Source organism: Schistocerca cancellata, chromosome 5, assembly GCF_023864275.1.
Source record: "Schistocerca cancellata isolate TAMUIC-IGC-003103 chromosome 5, iqSchCanc2.1, whole genome shotgun sequence".
Lineage (NCBI taxonomy): Eukaryota > Metazoa > Arthropoda > Insecta > Orthoptera > Acrididae > Schistocerca > Schistocerca cancellata.
In genome coordinates, this window is record NC_064630.1 from 438,334,014 (window position 1) to 438,354,113 (window position 20,100).

Sequence of the window (20,100 nt, forward strand, 5' to 3'; positions counted from 1 at the left end):
TAGCAAAACTGAGACGATTGTAGCTGCTTTTTCTTTTCTTTTCTTTTCTTTTCTTTTCTAAAGATGTTCCAGTCTACTTCTTTGAATAGTGGCAATGCTGCTTCTCTCGTTTTTTCATTCTCCTGGAAGGTCGTCCACTCAACATTCTGTGATTTCGTCAGTGTTGGAGTTGTCCATGCCAATTTTTCGGTCGCTAATAGAATATAATTTTGTAGTAATTTGTGTAGAGAAGTGACACTACCTGACCTGAACGAAATGTGGAAATTGTTATTAATCGGAAGTTTTAAGACCAAGCCCAAGAATCTTACGAACAACCATTCGTGTCATGGAAACACAAGTGTCTGCAACACAAGGAAACTTAATGGCAATTCCACAAATCTTTTTTCCCTAGCACTTACCATTACGATGCTACTGTTCTATTATGTTTTGCTTTTACTGTCCTTTATTCGTTCTGTGTTTCCTAAAACGTATTCAACATTAACAACAGGTTGCAATTAATATTGCAATTGGTTCTCCTTTGCTCCCATTTTATTTCAGCAATCAAGTTGTACCCTACCATCTTGTTGAGCTGCATAGTTCTGTTCGTCGACAGGTTATTCATGATACAATAATTTTTCGGGAAAGGGTTGGTATAAACATAAACAACAGTTTAAGAACCACAATGAGTCATTTATTGAAAATATTCATTATACATTAATATGATATCATCGAAATGCAATATCTGAAGCTCGGCAGTAACAATAATAGTGTATACAGACAAATGTTGAGCAAATGTAAGTGTAACAACAATGTGGAGTACGTGGGCTCGCCGTGTGCGTAGGCGGGGGTGCCAACCGGGGGCTTTGGTCCCAGCAGGGGTGCAGGTGGGGGAGGGGGTGAGGGGGGACGGGAAGGAAGGAGGGCACCCCCGCCTGGTCACGTCTCTGCCCCCTGTCGCTTCCTCTACGACACACACACTCACCTCTGACATACTGCATGTGCTACATTTCCGAAGTTAGATAATATATTTCACAACAACAACGAACCAAAACAAAAATGCTTTTCATAGCTCATCCCAACAAGGAACGTAATTTTGTCCACTTTTTTGGTATGGAAATCATGAACATTTGTGGCACTCTAGAAACCACCAGAACCAAAATGTGTTCAGAATATTCAAAAGGGAGAATTTTGAAACCCCTGAGAAGAACTGCACCGAAATACTTCAACAATAATATCCAGTAACATTTAAATAGAAATTTATACGTAAATATTTTGGTATCAAGAATGCACCTGCAAATGTGCATGCGTGTTTGATTCTAAGTATAAAAAATATGCAGTAAAGTTAAAGTGGCAATATGTGTATATAAGACATTCTCACAATATAGCATCTGTTTTTCCTTCCCATCAAAAATAACGTTTTCTTCCTTGTAACTAGCTAATACTGCTAGAAAATCTCGCGACAGGTATCACTCCAGAAAACAAGAGAGGTTTGGACAAATTTTTAGCACCGTATTCTTTTTTCTTTCTGTTGAAAATTACAAAAAAAGAAAGAACAGTGGAGAATGGGGACAAGCGTATTGTCAACAACCACACATATTCTGTCCACCTGGAAACAACCAACACGTTTACTGTCACATAAAAAACAAACAAACAACAACACTGTTGACGAATAAGTCTCTTTGTACTTTTTGAGCGTAAAAAGTGATCACGTCCGCAGACGAAATGCAGTTCGAGCATTCATGTCGAGCCTTCTCGAGAAACTAAAGATTAACATTAAAGGGCGGCAACCCGCCTACTGACCAGCATAAGTTAAAGATACACAGCTTCACTGTACAATTGCGTATTATACACTTGTGTGCATCCCTTTCTTAGGGAGGCACGCTACAACAAAATATAAATGTCATAAAGGTAACAAAATAACTTACTTCTACTTAAATAAGTGTACCATTTCACTGGCAATGCACTGTTGTGCATTATTTTCTTCAACCGATAATTTACAATGAATTGTACCAATCATACTGCCGCATATGAAATATCACTATCAGTCATAAGTTGCATATTCTAATTTTATGATAGGCTGAGAATAAGTGCATGGCAGAAATATTACATTACTTACAATGTATTTTTTAATATTTTGACAATTTATTGTAAGTCTGGTTGTATGGCATTAGCTAGATTGGAATTTTACTTCATCGGATTGAAATCACCAATTTATTGGGAAGTTTTGCCTTAGGTGGATTTGATGCATTTACTTTTGTCGTCTGGTACTAGCTGCTAGCTTTAACACAGAGAATGAACTCCAGTTGTGTGTCTGTCATAGTAGGTGCCTGGAGTCAATGGTAATCCAATGTGTGTCACTTCCAGTCTTCTCCAATCATGTTAAGTTGCAAATTTTTACTCTCGAATGTGTCATAGATTTATATAACATTTTCGATTTATAGCGATCAGAGAGTTGGATGGGGAAGAACTAGTACGTATGTTATAATTATGTTTCATCGTTCGAAAATATTAAAGAGTGTAAGAGGAAGAATAACGATAAAGAACAATGTTTAGAGGCATAAAAAAGCCAAAAAATTAAACAGTATGCCCGTTTGCTCTTTCACAAGTCGTGAAAGGTTATGTAAAGAACTCTGATGCACAATGTTAAAGCTATTACATGGAAGCAAATTAAAATAACGAAAAACAAGGAATAACGTAGCTAAATGGTACTGAGAAGTCAGCTGCCATTTGTGTACTAAGTTAAAATGGTGACACTGAACAAGGGCGCTGTGTGATATGATTTTGAAGACCTTCGCGCCGACCCTGATACTTCCGAATTCTGAACCGCATAAATGCAGTTTAACACGATATTTTGAGAGCTTCCCCAGATGCGTTCTTCAGGGATTCCTGTCAGTTCCATATGTCGAACACAATCATCGTTACCGGTGTGTAATGGTTGTCAGAAAAGACAATGAGCTGCTTTTGCAGTTGGCAGTTCACCCTTAAATACTTACAATAACAACACAGTGCGGAAGTCATCCCAATCGAGGCAGAGCTCTATTACAAGTCAACGGTAGACAAAAATGACAGAGCACTAAACTGACCCCGAAAAGAAACTGAAAAGAGAAATGAGATGAAGGGTTCACGTATTAACAGGAGGACTGACCCTGCTCAGGGTTTGGAGAGGCTTGCTTCTGAACCAAGGCAGGTGCTATGGTTGTGAAAATTCCTCCCACAGAAAGAGAAGACGTCAACTGAAAAATACTCACCAAACACAGTTTAGTATTTTTTTAAAACAGGATAAATTCGGCTCATCGAGCTACACTCTACGACGACCAACACTCATTAGCCGGAATGAAAGAATAAAAAAAAACAATTTTTATAGTCTATATAGCGAGCAGTCGATATATGCACTTGGAAAATGAAGAAATAAAGAAGCTGTGTGCAATATATATATATATATATATATATATATATATATATATATATAATTAACTTGGCTGCAAATTGAAAAATCTGGAGCCTTATAAGAAGACTGATCACAAAACGACGTCCTTGTTTAATTTCACCATTACATCTTCATAAACGTGGTACGGCTTCTCGGCGCCAAGTAACTGTATTACCCTGGTCCATCATTGTTTCAGATTGTTTCTCTAGAGATTCTGCTGTTGCTATGAAAGCCCACGAGGTGTGGGGCAACGCTGTTAACGACTACCAACTGAGTGAAGGTAATATACTCGACGTGTAATGTAGTGATCAAAGTCTGTGAGGCTTCTGGCCTCTTTATATCCACGTGCATTGGCCACGTCTGGGCTATGTTATAGCACACGTATTTTTTCGTTGTATACGTAGACTTTAGTGTGAGGTTCCGAGACGGGAAAAATTTAGGGAAGCAGTGCGCTGAAACTTCATGATGTCACTGGAGTGGCGGTAAAGTAGTGAGATTCAGAGAAGAAAAGTTGAGTGAAACGATGCACTTTATCATGGAGTGGTGTTGAAGTAGTGATGCTGCCGTAAGCCTGGTCGAGGCTTTTGCCAGAAAGGAGGGCCTGGGCTGCACCACAGGAGAGGAGATCCTGCACTGTAAGCAGATGACGACATTGGAGTGGTGGTAAGGTAGCAAGATTCGGTCAGAAACTGAGACCATACTGCAATACGTCGATGACGCATTGGAGTTGTTGTTGAAATAGACAGCCACACATCTCAGCGAGGTAACACACACGGCGTGTAAGTTGCTAACTTCAACAAGGCCCTTGGCTTCTTTATGCAATAGGTAAAATGGGCAGGCACGGACTATGTCATCACTCTCCCTTTTTTTTTCTCGGTATGCGTAAGATCGGCAAGTGTGAGATTTGGGGTCACGAAAGCTTTAGAGAGGGAGTGTGTTGTGTGATGCCACTGGAGCTGAGTGAGACGAAGCACTTTAGAATGAAGACGTGACACTAGCACACGTCTGGTGGAGGCGCTAGCCAGACCAGAGGGCCTGGGCTGCAGTACAGGAGAGGAGAACCCGGGACAGGTAGAGCACAGAGCAGCAGCGGCAGCGGCAGCGCGCCGGCACTGGAGGCTGGTGGCTGCCGCTTTTTGCGCAGCGCAGACCAGTGCGGCTTCTGGGAATAACGGCGCGCAGACCTGGCGACCCCGCGCCGCCGGACACGCCGCGCTCTGCTCTGGTCGGCTGAGCTCTGAGACTTGACTCCGCGTCGGGGTGGCGGGTGGCGGGCCGCGCCTGGCAGTGGGCGGCCCACCGGCTGTGCTACCCCGACACTGCCTACGCCAACGTCGTTCTGTTGCGTACCGAGGTACGGTGGAAACGACGTGTGGAATGGGCGGCCCTTTACAATGGCTCAAAGCGGGTGCAAAAGAGAATCTTTGAAAGACAGCTGAAGTATCCTCTCGAGGGTTGTTAACTGACCAGTATCTTTCTGTTTTATATTTAGAAAATTTCGTTCCTTCTCAAGCATATTATTTACCTGCGCTACTGCTAAACCAGTAATTCATCGCGTTAGAGGCTTCAATGAAGAAATCCTTTCGATCTTCCTTAAATTAGCGAATCGTTTTACGTGAAATTCAAAAGGTTTACTTTCACTATCGTAGGACTGTCTATGTGTGCGCTCAAGATTAGCTACGTTAGAAGCTTTATTCGGAGCATTGGGCTGTGGAAGGGAATTGTGGTAGGAGGAGAGGGGCAGACCACTGTGTCTGAAAGGGAATCGTCAGCTGAGTCTCCTTAAAAGTTCTTCAGTATGATATTCGCTTCATTTACGCTTCGGGAGCATATTAAACGTAGACTGCAATCGTAGAAAGTGAAAGATTACATTGCAGACAGTACCACTGATCGTACAATATACGACAGAAAGATGCGCTCTAATACTCGAAAGCAAAACGCCAAGTACGCAGTTATCTCACATAGCTAAAGCGACCGACATTACCAGCAAAGGATGACAATCTTCGCTGAAGCATGCAGAAACTGGCTTCGATTATATGAAGAGGAGCTGAAAAATTCGATTCCGTTTAATTCTTTTAGTTTTAGTAAGATGCATTTTGAATGAAACACTGTTGTAAGGACATACCACTCTACGTTTCGTTTCTGATACTTAAGTACCCTAAAAATATTTCTCCAATCACGAATACTAGAAAAGTGAAAGAGGAACTTTGTCATCTGCAGCAAAAAGAAACAGAAACTCATTCGTGGGCAACTGAAACGCCGAAGGGCAAAATTACAAGAAAACCTTGCATCCCTGAGTGTCACTCAAACGCCAAAGACCACAGGAAAGGAAATGTTGAAAACGACTATCACAAAACACAAATACATTTGTACTGCATAAAAACAAAACTAGCAATTGCAACTCCTCGCTTCAAACCCAACTTCAATTACGATAGGAAACAGAAATTAGTGAAAAGAAGAATATTAAAAAATTAAAACGCGCTACTTCAGCGCGAAAAACAAAGGGCAAAAAAGATAATTGTCTTCAAAAGTCGATTTAAAATTAAAGTTTATTGCTGAACAGCGACGAAACATCAAATGGCGAATAACAGATTCCTTCCTTTTTAAGTGAAAAACAAGCACCGCTACGCATGGACTATTCTATGGATGGGTACTGAACAAACAATGCTATAAACCGTTCAAAGAAACAATTCACATGAAAATTCAACAGAATGTGTACTGGTGCAATAGCCAGTAACGGAATGAATGTCAAAAATCTGTGAAAATTAAGTACGCAATCAGCTCGGAAGAGGAAACGCGAAACTCCAGAGATGTATCAAGCACGTAGCTTCCTGTCAGTCTTTCTTCTCTCATTTAATTGTACACTGGCACTTTCACAATACGCACCAACATTACAAGCTAGGTTAGACATCTGTCAGCCGTACCAGATAACGTATTAGCAGCCAACTTCGCTAAATCATGGCTCTGGCCTTCCCATAATAATTTTTTTCTGTAATATTTCTGCCTTACACTTCAGAGACGCCTTCCACTTCAGACATTTTGCAGCACCCAGCATTTTCACATGACCGTTATTACTAGCAAGTTCCCCAGTTTCTGCTGTCTTTTCATATGCCGGCTGTATGCATGGTTTTACCATCTAGAACTGAATAAGCTTGGCACTTTTCATATCGACTGGCACTCTTAATGCCGATATCTCTCGCATTCTCAACTCAGTCTATCCCACTCAACCGCCTCAGCAACGCGAGTATCTACTTGTAAAGTCTGCAGTCCTACTTTCTTTGGACATTGCAGTCGAGTGAGTAATGGCCTCTTGTCCCCATAAGAGACGATATTTCTCCTGCTCCAAATCAGACGCATATCAATTCGTTATAGAAAATCAAATTTATTTCTCTTCTAGGCTGCGAATGTTCGACTTTACAAGTTTTGTCCTGGAAAAGACTGAGCTGAATCCAGCGCAACACGAAACTTTATTTACAACACTTGTTAACGAGTCAGTATGGCACTTGCTTCGCGTGACACTAACAGATTCTTCGACAATGCGAGAGGTAAACAGGGCAGTACGTACGAACACAGAAGGGTCACAGTACTTATGTGGACTACATACAATGGGGACAATCATTTTATTGGGCAAAGGGATTGGCAAGTGTCCGCTGGAGATGCCAAAGGACGAAATGTGAGAACTCGAGTTGTGAGTATTTTAATTTCCAAATATCCCTCAATGAACGAGATGAAAAGTGTGATGAGGCGCAAGAATGCCGTCGTACGAGGGCAGCTCGAGGTCTCATCTGTCAGACAATAAGAATAATAAGAACAACAACAACAACAACAATTTTTACAAGTAGACGGGTCTCTTAGAGACCAGCAAAGCATTTACAAAAAGCTCCCGTCCCTCGATTATTTTCGCCGCCGGCAGTACGGAGGAAGTGCAGTAGTTTGTAACAATAACAGGTGCGGGTGTCCAGAGACGTACTTGCAGCGGCCGGGAAGCGTGGCGTCGGGCGCCGGCGGAGGGGAGGGGGAGCGGTGGAGGGGGGGGGGGGGGGGGCGAGGCGTGGGCAGCCGCCGGTCGGGCGCAGCCAGTTTTTAATAGCGCTGGCGATCGCAGCCCCACCTGCTGGCCGCGTGCCCGTTCGAGCCCCGCTCAGGTAAAGAATTGTCGTCTGTTCCGCTGTTCTAATTATAATGGCCCGCTGTGGCGGCGGCGGCGGCGACGACACGCGTGCGAGCGTCAGCCCACTGCCAGATCGATATTGGCCGAGGCCGAGCACGGCACGGCAGCCACGACACGCTACGCTGGTCGCCTCGCCCCACAGTGACGTCAAAACACGCCGATACCACCACCTACTCCGCCGCTCCGCAGCATCCGAGGCCACATGCTCTTCCCGTACTTACCGACTCTCGAGTGTCACCTCACAGTATTTCATGTGATGTATACATTGTCGCTGCACCTCCATGCTACTATCTAGCCATTGCGTACGCCACTCTGTAACACTGTTGTTTGTCAGCACTTTATAGGGAGGCGGAGCCCTGCCGCTTGTGTTGCTCATCGCTGTGGCTCCCAACTTTTGATATCAATATCGCCTCTAATTGGCTCGTACTGCCTTCCCACGAGTGTACACTTGGGCTTCGCGGTATAGAAAGTGTCGCTGCTTGTAACTGCTTTCGTGCTGCTACCCATCTAGCCGCAGAAAAAGTGCGCACAATGTCAGCACTGTGTTTACAGGTGGAAGTCGTCAGCGACAGATGTGATTTTCTGGCAGCTCCGAAGTTATCCAGTTCCAATTACCGGCTGCCACAGATAGTCAGACTGCCTGCAAGCAGTGGAGCTGATGGGCGTACGAGTACTATGGTGCGATTCTTTGGCGAACCGAGGGAGCTCCAAAGAGAATGGCATCTGCTCGGGGGGATAGAATTTTCAATAAAATTTCAGTGTTAATCCCGGTTTCATATTCCACACCCAAGAGTGTTCACTTGGGCTCCACGGTGCAGAAAGTCTGGCAGAGGCTCCCGACGTGTTCGTGTCGACACCCGTCGGGCCACAGGAGTACTCTACAGTGCCAGCACTGTGTCGACAGGTGGACGTCGTGATGTACAGATGTTTTCCTGGAGGCTCTCTGAAACTGACTCCAGGTGCGACGCAGATTGGTGTACAAGTAATGACATTTTGATACTTATTAGAAGCTTGGGAGATACAGAACAGTAGTCCCCACAGCATACAGTTAATCGGAGGATGACACTTCACAGCAACGCCCGGGGACGAGCACCTGAAGCTGGCAGTGCGCCGTCTCGAAGTTGCAGTCGTCCAGATGATGCTCGGTGACCACTAGCCGGTAAATCGGCGCACAGTCCGTCCGTCGCGAGCGGCTCTCGGAGACACGGGAGGAGGGTGAGCGCGGTGCCGGTGCCGCCGCTACTGCAGGCCGGGTTCCATGGAGAGCGCGGAGAGCGCCTGCGAGGGGCTGGCCGGTTCCTCGAGCTCCTGCTTGGGCTGCACCAGGTTGAGTCCCAGGCCGGGGGCGGCGCCGGTGCCGCCTCGCGCGTGCGTGCGCATGTGGCGCGTGATCATGTCGCGCCGGCACGCCGCGTACGGGCACTGCGGGCACTTGTACGGCTTCTCGCCCGTGTGCGTGCGCTGGTGCGTGCTCAGGTGGTCCGAACGCGAGAACACCTGCCCGCAGACGCGGCAAGTGTACGGCTTGATACCCGTGTGCAGCCGCATGTGCCGCGTCAGCATGTCGGAGCGCGCGAACGAGCGCCGGCACACCTCGCACAGGTAGGCGCGCTCCGGGGCGCCGCTGCCGCCGCCGCCGGACCCGGAACACGAGCCGCCCGCGCCGCCCCCGCCGCCGCCCGACGCCGAGTTGCGGTGCCGGCTGGCCATGTGCTTGGCGAGGCGGTCGTGCAGGCTGAACATCTGGCCGCAGACGGGGCACACGTAGGCGACGTCGGCGCCCGGCGGCATTTCCTCGACGACGGGCGACACCTCCAGGTTGTAGCGCACCGCGACGCTCGCCATGGTGGTGGGCGACGCCACGTCCCCGCGCACCACGGGCACCGCGACGCCGCCGGCCGTCACGACGGCGGCGGGCGTGCCGGGCTCCGACGAGCCCGTGCTGCTGCTCGTGTGGCACGACCACGCCGACGCGGACGTCGACGCCGACGCCGACGCGGCCTTCATCGACAGGTCGAGCGGCGAGTCTTGGGACCCCGAGCCCTCCGACTCCAGGGAGCCGCCCTTGCTCGGCGCCGACAGCGCTGCTGGCCGCCGTGCCGCCTGCAACATGCCACCGTCACATTACCGACTAAGATCACAGGGCCAGTAAGTTAGCAGTAATTTTTTCGGAAATTCGTGGTAAGTTCCTATGGGACCAAACTGCTGATTTCATCGGTTCCTAGGCTTATACACTACTTAATATAACTTCAACTTACGCTAAGGACAACACACACACCCATGCCCGAAGGTGGATTCCAACCTCCAACGGGGGGGGGGGGGGGGGGGGCCGCCCGAACCGTGGCAAGAAGCCCTAGCCCGCGTGGCGAAGTTGATAGTGTTTCGTCTGACTCTACATTTACATGAATTCTCTGCAGGGGTTCATCGAGCCACCTTCACAATAATTCTCGTACAGCGCGCAAAAGAGGCGACTATTCATATCACTCCGCGCGAGCTCTAAGTTCTCTTAATTTATTTTAGTGATCGTTTCCCCCAATGTAGGTCGGCGTCGTCAAATGTTTTCGCAGTTTGAGGACATTGTTGGTGATTGAAATGTTGTGAGAAGATTCCACCGCAACGAAAAACGCCTTTGTTTTAATGATGTCTACCCCAAAAGAATTTTGCTATTTGGGGAGCAAAATAACTGATGATGGTCGAAGTAGAGAAGATATATAATGTAGACTGACAATGGCAAGGAAAGCGTTTCTGAAGAAGAGAAATTTGTTAACATCGAGTATAGATTTAAGTGCCAGGAAGTCGTTTCTGAAACTATTTGTATGGAGTGTAGCCATGTATGGAAGTGAAACATGGACGGTAAATAGTTTGGACAAGAAGAGAATAGAAGCTTTTGAAATGTGGTGCTACAGAAGAATGCTGAATATCAGATGGGTAGATCACATAACTAATGAGGTGGTACTGAATAGAACTGGGGAGAAGATGAGTTTGTGGCACAACTTCACTAGAAGAAGGGATCGGTTGGTAGGACATGTTCTGAGGCATCAAGGGATCACCAGTTTAGTACTGTAGGGCAGCAAGGAGGGTAAAAATCGTAGTGGGAGACCAAGAGATGAATACACTAAGCAGATTCAGAAGGATGTAGGTTGCAGTAGGTACTGGGAGATGAAGGAGCTTGCACAGGATAGAGTAGCATGGAGAGTTGCATCAAACCAGTCTCAGGACTGAAGACCACAACAACAACAACAACAACCCCAAATCCTGTATCATTTCAGTGACACTCTCTCCCCTACTTCGCGATAATACAAAACGTGCTGCCCTTCTTTGAAATTCCTCGATGTACTCAGGTCAATCCTATCCAGTAAGGATCCCACACCACGCAGCAGTATTCTTAAAGAGGACGGACAAGGGTAGTGTAGGTATTGTCCTTGGTATATCTGTTACATTTTCGAACTACCGTGCCACTAAAACGCAGTCTTCGGTTAGCCTTCCTAATAACATTTTCTGTGTTCCTTCCAATTTAAGTAGTTCGTAATTGTAAATCCTAGGTATTTACGGTCTTCACATTTGACTGATTTATCGGACAACCGAAGTTTAACGAATTCCTTTTAGCACTCATATGGATGACCTCACACTTTCGGTTATTTAGGGTCAATTGTCAAATTTTGCACCACACAGATATCTTTTCTAGATCGTTTGGCAATTTGTTTTTATCTTCTGATGACGTTACTAGTCGATAAACGGCAGCATCATCTGCAAACAATCTAAGACGGCTGTTCAGATTCTCTCCTAATTCGTTTATATGGATAAGGAACAGCAAAGGGCTTATAACAGTGCCTTGAGAACGCCAGAAATCACATCTGTTTTACTCGATGACTTTCCGTCAATTACTACGAACTGTGACCTCTCCGACACGAAATCACGAATCCAGTCACATAAGTATTTTTATTTCCTTCTGTGTATATTACTCCAATTTATGCTTTGTTGCCACTGTAAAGTTTTTCATTATTGTCCTTTTGAAATTAGTACGTCTAAAATTTTTCGCGAATTTTAATAATCGCTGGAGAAGTAAGTAGGTACCAAAAGACTGGCTAAAACTCAAAGTAACATCTATCTTTAAAATCGGCGATAAACACAAACGTAATAACTGTAGACCATTCCGCGTATAAATTATATGTTGTCTATCCGTTCTGCCTTATCTGATCTTAAGTGTTACAAAGCTCTTTTAAATTCTGACTCGTTTAGCCACTCCCATTTCCGTTTACGATTTCTTCACGTTTTTTCAGCAGTCATTTCGCCTTGGCAGCCCGGCACTTTTAATTATTTCATGTTTAGGTGATTTACATTCCTGTCTTTCTCTGAGCATTTTTGTACTTTCTTCTCTAGTCGGTCACTTTAAGTGCTCTGTGGTCAGCAGGAGCTGGCGCGCGAAACGAGTCGGGTGGGCTGAAACAGGTCGCAACAGCATGCAGTAGGAAGCGGCGACGTACCATTTCCCGCGTGTCGAGCCATAGCGGCAGGTCGGAGTCGGAGTGCGAGCGGCGGCGAAAGGCGTCGGGCGAGGCGGCGTGCAGGTACTGGGAGTGCAGGTAGTACTCGAAGCTGAAGCAGCTGGCGCAGCCGCACGACAGCGGCGTGCCCGGCTCGGGGCCCGAGCTGCCCGCGGACTCGCCGCCCGCGGCCGCCCCCGCCACCGCCGCCGCAGCCGCCCCCGCCGTCACACCGGCCTGCGGCGCCGGAGCCTGCGACAGCGCGGTCACCGGCGGAGGCGTCGTGCTGTCGCTGCAACACATCGAGGACACCTTGCTTGTCAACATCAACATCAAACTCAAAAGAGAAAAGTATATGCCTGCAAGAACAGTAAAAGCACAAAGATACCAAGAGACACTAATTCGGCCACGAGAAGCTATGATTTTATTGAAGCATCAGAATCTAACTAAATACGAGAAACAGGTTTTGATACTGTACGACGGATTAGTGATAAACTTGTAATTATCGGCTGGAAAGAGTTACGTAATTATCGGTTTGTTTTTAGGTATGTGTCTGCGTACATATTTGAATCCCACACGCTTTACTGTTAAAAATTAAATAAAAAACGATGCACCACGAAGGTATTATTCGAATGGGACTGAAACCGTTAGATATGATGTACATGTAAACGAATCACTAGAATTTCAGAAAAATTGCATGGCTTATTCAAGAGAAAAGTTTCACCAATTAAACAAGCCAGTAACACGTTGGTCCGCCTCTAGCCCTTACGCAAGCATTTATTAGACTTGTCATTGACTGATAAGAGTTATTGGATGTCCTCCTGAGACATACCGTGCGTAAGTTTGCCCAAGATGGTGGTGCTAGATCGTCAAAACCCGAGGTGGTTGGAGATCTCTGTCCATAACGCTCCACACATATTCAATTCCAGCGACTTTCCTGGGCAAGGCAGAATCTGGCAAAAACGAAGACAATCAATAGAAACTCTCACCGTGTATGGTCGCGCATTATGTTGCTGAAATATAAGCCCAGGATGCTTACCATGAAGGGCAACAAAACGCGGTGTAGAATATCGTCAAGTACCGCTATGCAGTAAGGCTGCCACACATGGTGACAAAATAGTTCTGCTACGAAAAAATCTGGCAGCCCAGAGCATCGCTCCTGATTGTCAGGCCGTATGGCGGGCGACAGTCAACATGGTATCCCCCACAGTGTCTTCAGACACGTCTTCGGCCAGAAATCTCACTGACTGGACTAGAATTGCATTCAGTTATGAATCAGGCTACGAAATGTGTCCCAATTACCAGCGAAGACGTGTCTGGAGACACCCTTGACAGAGGTCTGATGCCAAACTGACTGTTGCTCACCAACCAGGACTGATGGTATGGGATGCCCTTTGATCCCTTTTGCTGTCGTCCGCGGCACCTTTGGATATTCTATGCCCTGTTCAGTCGCCCTTCATGGCAAGCCATCCTTTGCTTACATTTCAGCAAGATAGCGCCCGTCCGCACACAGCGAGAGTTTTTACTGCTTGTCTTTGTCCTTGCCAAATCCTACCTTTTCCAGCAAGGTCGCTGGAACCGAGAACGTTCGGAGCATTCTGAGCAGCGCCCTCCAACGAGGTCGGGATCTTGACGATCTGACGCGTCGTTTAGACACAATTTGACACGATATACCTCAGGAGGACATCCAATAAATCTGTCAATCCATGGCAAGCCGAATAACTGCTCGCGTAAGGGCAGCAGGTAGACCAAGACGTTACTGACTTACTGATTTGTGAAGCTCTTCCTCTTGAATAAATGATCCAGTTTATCTGAAACTGTGATCTTTTGTTTGTCTGTACAAGTACGACACATCTTATCGATTTCCGTCTCTTTCGGATAATTTCTTCGTGGTGCGTCTCTCTTTTTTTTCCTTTTCTCTCTAAGAGTGTATTTGAACGCTACGTGTAAGATGGGTCTTGCGGCCCAGCCCATCTGTCTGGTGGACGTATACGGCTGAGCCCAACGTAATAAAGAGCGCTACTGCAATGCATCGGCTGGCCCCTCCCACGGTCGGCGGGCAGATGGTAGGAGTGATCACGCCATATGTCTTCGTGGGAATGCTGGTGTTGTTAGCAGCCGAATGACGCGTGAAAGTGCGTCCATCGTAGCAATCGCGAATGCCAAAGACCATTTGACATTTAGATGCGAAACAACTTGTTTTTCTATATCAAATATTAACTATTAGAATCGACTTTTATCATAATAAATACTTGTGGAAACCTAAGAGACCGTTACTATTACTACGTTCTGTACTAAACTATTTAATAAGGAACAATCAGGGTAAATACGCCACCGAGGAAGTACGTATTGCTCCGCTGTCGTACGAAAGTTCTTAGCGACTCTTGTTGGGCGGGAAGTAAGTCAGCGTTGGAGTGTCCTCCTGGTTCAAGCTCGGAGTCAGCCATGCTCGCGGTTTTCAATATTATACGGAAAATAAGCGTTGGCTGTTACTCTAGCTGCGAATATTTTACGGTGCATATCAACAAACGCACCTACATGGCACTGCGCACTATTATTTGCGGCCCGAGGACGTGGCACTGCTTTATGAATCTCGAGTGTTAAGCGTGTTCCTTGGGGCCACATATCTCTCGCCAGGTCGTCTGTTGTTCCGATGGCTCGCCAAGACTTTCATTCTCCAGACCAGTACAGGATACAGATCAAATACTCATCGGGTTACATAACAGAGGGTTGGCTTGACCTCAGCAATAATTTGCGCGCCATCTACACTAATAATAAAACTGTAATAGTGACGTGTCTATTTGAACATGCTAATTTCCAAAACTGACAAATTTTCATGGGATTTGCACAGGTAACGTGAGCATAACTTGGAGCAATGTACAAGTTTTATTTCATTAACATTGGTACATAGAAGAAAATATAATTTACAGCTTTAGATGAAGCCGTTGGCTCAGCTTACTAGTGCAGATGTTTAGTCAACATGGCTTAGATGGCGCTGTTAAGTTTCTTTTCGGAAGTTTACATCGGTGATGGAAATAAGTTCCGCAATCTTATCTTTACAGTTACAAACTAACAGTGAATTTACTTTGCTAGGATATACGGATTTTCATGTTTTCGCTTTGTGTATTAAAAACTTAACATTTTTGCTTTGCTTCTTTTGATAGGTTTTACTTATTTTGGCTTCTTTTCTGGGTATGTTTCTTCTTCCTCAATGACAGAAGTATATTTGGCAGTTTACTTCAGTGCCAGAATTACCTGCCAGAATCTTATCTTAACGAATTGCTTTGTGTATTAAAAACTTCACGACAATGCTTTGTATCTTTCTATTTGTTTTATTTATAGTGTTTGCCAGTAAAAATAAATTTATTAAGTCTACTCTGTGATTAGGTGCCTACTCATTACATTTTGATTTCGTTTTGTTTACGAATAAAAATGCCTAGAAAATGGTGGAGTCTTCCCGAATACTCTTACACCAGAATGTCTAAAAGAGGACTATGCTGTGTCAAGATCGTCAGACGAGACTTGCTGCTGCTCGAGATCTGGCCTTAACTCGCTCTTTCGAAACTCCTTCCGAAAGTGAGACACGACGTAAGTATGATCGATAGCGTCTAGCCTCACCTCGCTCCTCAGAACCGTTCACTCACAATGGCTTAAGGTTATTTCTCTCCAACTTAACATCACAGAAGGGGAAATTTTGACGGGAAGTGGTGCTGGGGAGCAGGCTTTGATCCCGAGTCCCGCTTATTCCTGACAATTCCATTTAACATTTTGCTTTGAACGTATATTTCCTGGCAGTCGTACGTCATGCCACGTCCATAATCAAAGCACAGGCCAGATACTGCGCGTTGCGGGCGTGCGCTCTAGTGCAGCTGTTTTCACTCAGAGATCTGTACGTGGCTCTTTCGCGTGTTAGTGAAGGAAACAAGCTCTTCGTCCATGTCCCTAATCACACATCTTCAAACGTTCTACACAAAGAAACTTTAAAAGTCAAGAATAAATTCCGCACATACAAACTCTTGGGCACAGCTATACATAAATACTTAGACGGGATTCCAAGCTAATTTATTCGAGAAAAAAAGGAAAATCTGATTTTTGCATGATCGAAGAATGAATAATAGTAATCAAACCGAAATGACAGACTGAAGCGTTTCAGTGCCCTATGAACTGCCGTCATGCAGTCTCCTACAACCTAGGTCCCCGCCAAGTCATACAATGTTGAGAAAAATATGCCACACTGAAGGGTGAATAGGTATTAAGTGACTATCTCCACCATCAAGATTCACGGTCTCGGCTAGATTTTCCGATGTGATAATTTCTACTTAATGACTTAGCTCGTGTAAAGGAGTACGGAGGCGTGACTCACCTGAAGACGTCCTCATCCTCGCAGTCGGGGCTGTTGGCGCCGCTGGGCGGCACGTTGTTGTTGTTGTTGTTATTGTTGTTGTTGTTGTGCAGGGCCAGCTGGTCGACGACGGCGCTGAGCCGCTTGCGCTTGCGCTGCTTGCGGTGGTCGGGCGCCGGGGCCGGCGCTGCCTCCGCCGCCGCCTCCGCCATCGTCATGACCCGCGACAAGTGCTCGGACTCGCCGCCTCCTGCGCAACACACAGCTCTGCAGTACAACTGGCCGACACATACCAAAGCGCTCAACGATTGAAATTCAAACTTCAAAACATAACGTTTCTTGAAACATAGTTGTCCTGGAAGTAAATGAACCAAAACTACTCTTACACTCGAACGATCCTGTCGTAGGAGCATCCGCAACTGAGCATTATACCTGATATTGAAAACACCGCTACAGTTTTAAGGTTCTTTTATTTAGAGTAACGTTCTTTTATTTAGAACACGACCGGTTTCGAGCTCTTAGACTCCTATCACCAGGTGTGACCCCGCGCCGCGGTGGACGACTACAGGACGCGGTGTTAGTAATTAAATCTGAGATGCTTTGGACAAAAACAGATTCAGGTCATCTTCCTACCACCCCAACAGTTCTAGGCGCTTCATCGATTAGCACTGACTAATGCAAATGAATAGTTCCATATCTCACAGACAAAGAAGTTGCTGAAGGATGTATCACAACTTCTGTAATAGAAATATCGGGAAGCAAAGAGGGGCATTACTGAATGACCAGTCCACACGAATTTACAGAACGTACTACTTCCACATTTTTTTCTGGATTAGGTAACAACTGCTGACATTTCCAATTTGAACGTCTAAGTTTGGGCGCTCGAGCTCCTGACGCTACCAACGAACGAAATCGAAATGATAATGTCAGTGTCATGATGCTATGGTTGCTATGGTTATTCCCCTGATTGTTCTCACGTGACCAGCGATGTATCACTGTGGATGTGTCTTTCATGTCACCTTAACCTAATCTTAGCAGTTATCTATTCTTTTCGGGAACTATGGCCCAGGTCATGAACTGTTTGCAGGCCAATTTCCTATTTAATACGCAAAAAATTTCAGTATTCCATAACAAATACAGTCATCGTAAGATTAACAATTGCTTTTCGCGAAATAATAATTTTTGTAATTGATTTACTGATTTTTTTTTGTTCGAAAGTAACAATTGTTGGTAGCGCGTAAAATTAAAGTCTTGACTAATGCATCATCATTTTCTTCTTCGTTCTTTATTTTTATTTTTTTGTTCCACTGATTGCAACGGAGCGAGGAGGCGCCGTGATTAGCGCACTGGACTCGCATTCGGGAGGACGACGGTTCAAACCCGTGCCCGGCCATTCTGATTTAGGTTTTCCGTGATTTCCCTAAATCGCTTCAGGTAAACGCCGGGATGGTTCCTCTGAAAGGGCACGGCCGACTTGCTCCCCATCCTTCCCTAATCCGATGGGACAGATGACCTCGCTGTTTGGTCCCTCCCCCATCGTTTCGTCTCTGACACTGCTATTTCCACCACCTCATGTTTTCGTTTTCGTTCGTATACATGACGAACATAAGCATGATATGCCTTAGAAGCGAAAAACCCTGTAAAATCGTCATGCAAGCTGGGCTGAGTACCAGATACAGTTTGCTCACCCGGGCCGTGACTTAGATGTACATCTGGCGAGGCGCCGGCTTCTTGGCGGAAGCAGAGAAACGCGCGGCATGCCGACGCGGCGTCGCGGGCCACCTGTCAGTCAGTGTAAACAGCGGTGACGTCACACGCGGCTCGGTTATCACGCCTCGGTGTCCGCTCATTAGGCAGCCCGTGAACATGGAAATGAGCCGCGAACTGGTTCCCGGGCCCGCCGACTGTTGCATAAGCAGTGTTTACGGGTGGGACGTTTCACAACGTGCGCGGATGAGCGCCGCGGCGGCCCCGACACCAGCTATGAAGCTCCACTGCTGTTATGGGCGGCGCGTCTGGCGACGGACTGGCAATATCTTCTTAAATTCGCCACAAGCGGCCAATTTCCGGGCCGAGGAACAAGCACTGCTCTCCTTAATGCCGCCGAGATAGTTACCGCCCAATAAACTCCCTCGTCGGGCGATTACAGCGTGGCTGTTAAGTCTCCCTGGGCCAGATTACGACCGCCGCATGCTGACTCGCCGTAGATGTGGCGCTCTACAGGAGAAGGTATGTCAGTCACAGCAGCAGAACAACCACCACTTAGCGAAGACAGCAACTGTGTACAAGTTCTAGCTGTCAGGGGACATTCCCACTGTTGGGAATAAATACTTTCATTAGGCGATTCAAGAAATGTGTGATCATAAATCCAGAGTGCTTATTCTGAACTGAAACTGAGATTCATGTTCATATACGTCCAGTAAAACACCAAGAATTGTTCCTGCGGGCTGAACGCTTTTAGAAATGCCGAAGAGCTATGACAGAAATCCATTAGGATTACTTTATGATGAAACCATCCCATAACTTTCCGTGGGGATAAGAGACGAAACAATAATTCAAAAATATGTATTTTATCCATGGAGAAATGAGCTTCCAAAACTCTCGTTCGATTTTTCTGTAGCACTCTTAGTGTAACTGCCTTGTATAGTCTTATTAACTGAATAGACAGAAAGGATTCAAGGAAACGTCATACAATTAATCCAGAGTGAAAGATTCTCCCAAAAATACCCAATAAAATCTCGCTGGAGACACTTCAGGTAAGAATTAGAACACGTAAGGGCTTTCTCTTGGAATAATGATACCTGACTTTGCAAGATGATTCAAATTGATTATTAGTGATACGCATCTCGCTTAATGATAAATAAGGGAAATATTACATGAACTCGTGCTTATACTGAAATAAAGTCATATGGCATTCGTAAAATTAGGGTCGGCGTCAAATCGGAGTGGCTTCCTTTCTTCGGGCACAATGACATCTTTCCTTCGCCAAGTGAGAGAATTGTATTATATTATGTGCCTTACGTGTATGTGGCTTGATGAGCGCGTGCACAGTTATTAGTGCTGTACTTGTTGGTGATGGTGATGACGATGACAAAGAGGAGAAAACTGGTATCGGCACATAACCTGATCTTCTCGAGTAGCAACACGGAGCTGCCAAGCTTCAAGTCCCTATCGACGGACGGACTGTAGCGTGTTACGTGCCCTATACTTGCAGCCAAATGCTGGCGGCGAATTCTGGGACCACTAACAAGGCACAGCGAGTCGTGTGCCTCTTTACAAGCGTGTTTCAGCGGCCTCGACTACAGAGGCGGGTGTCTTATACAGATATGTACCGACATAGTTTCCTACCATGCAGCATCTGAGAATGGAATAACAAACGAGGTAATGACTTTGGAACGCCGCTGAGTGTAAATCTTGTCGTACATCTTACGGTGGCCATCGCAACGTTATTCATGCATGTTTTCTAATATCCAAGTGTAGCAATCGAGTGGATACCACTGCAGAGGAAAACGGTGGGCCAAAAACACATATTTAACCCCCTTATAGTAAAAACAGGAATGAGTAAAACTCAGCTTCAATTTCAGCTTCGTGGTCGAACATTTATCGTACTCGTAATAAATTTGAGTTCGGAGGTCTACGGATGACAATTTAAAGCACATACCTGCGAAGGTAAAGATGCAAGGTTAAACAAACTGCT

The 20,100-nt window shown here is 45.9% G+C and overlaps 1 protein-coding gene across 1 annotated transcript in view; it reads right to left on the bottom strand.

The window, feature by feature from the left end:
- Window positions 1–7,470: 7,470 nt before the first annotated feature.
- The window catches only part of LOC126188594 (zinc finger protein 500-like), a 243,104-nt gene continuing 230,474 nt past the window's right edge, over window positions 7,471–20,100 (bottom strand). The window contains exons 3-7 of the mRNA XM_049930195.1: window positions 16,425–16,653; window positions 12,269–12,353; window positions 12,062–12,238; window positions 9,240–9,680; window positions 7,471–9,188 (exon numbers count right to left, since the gene is read on the bottom strand). Coding sequence (XP_049786152.1) covers window positions 8,817–9,188; window positions 9,240–9,680; window positions 12,062–12,238; window positions 12,269–12,353; window positions 16,425–16,621 — 1,272 coding nt within the window. The 5' untranslated portion in view covers window positions 16,622–16,653 and the 3' untranslated portion in view covers window positions 7,471–8,816. The remainder of the gene's footprint in view (window positions 9,189–9,239; window positions 9,681–12,061; window positions 12,239–12,268; window positions 12,354–16,424; window positions 16,654–20,100) is intronic.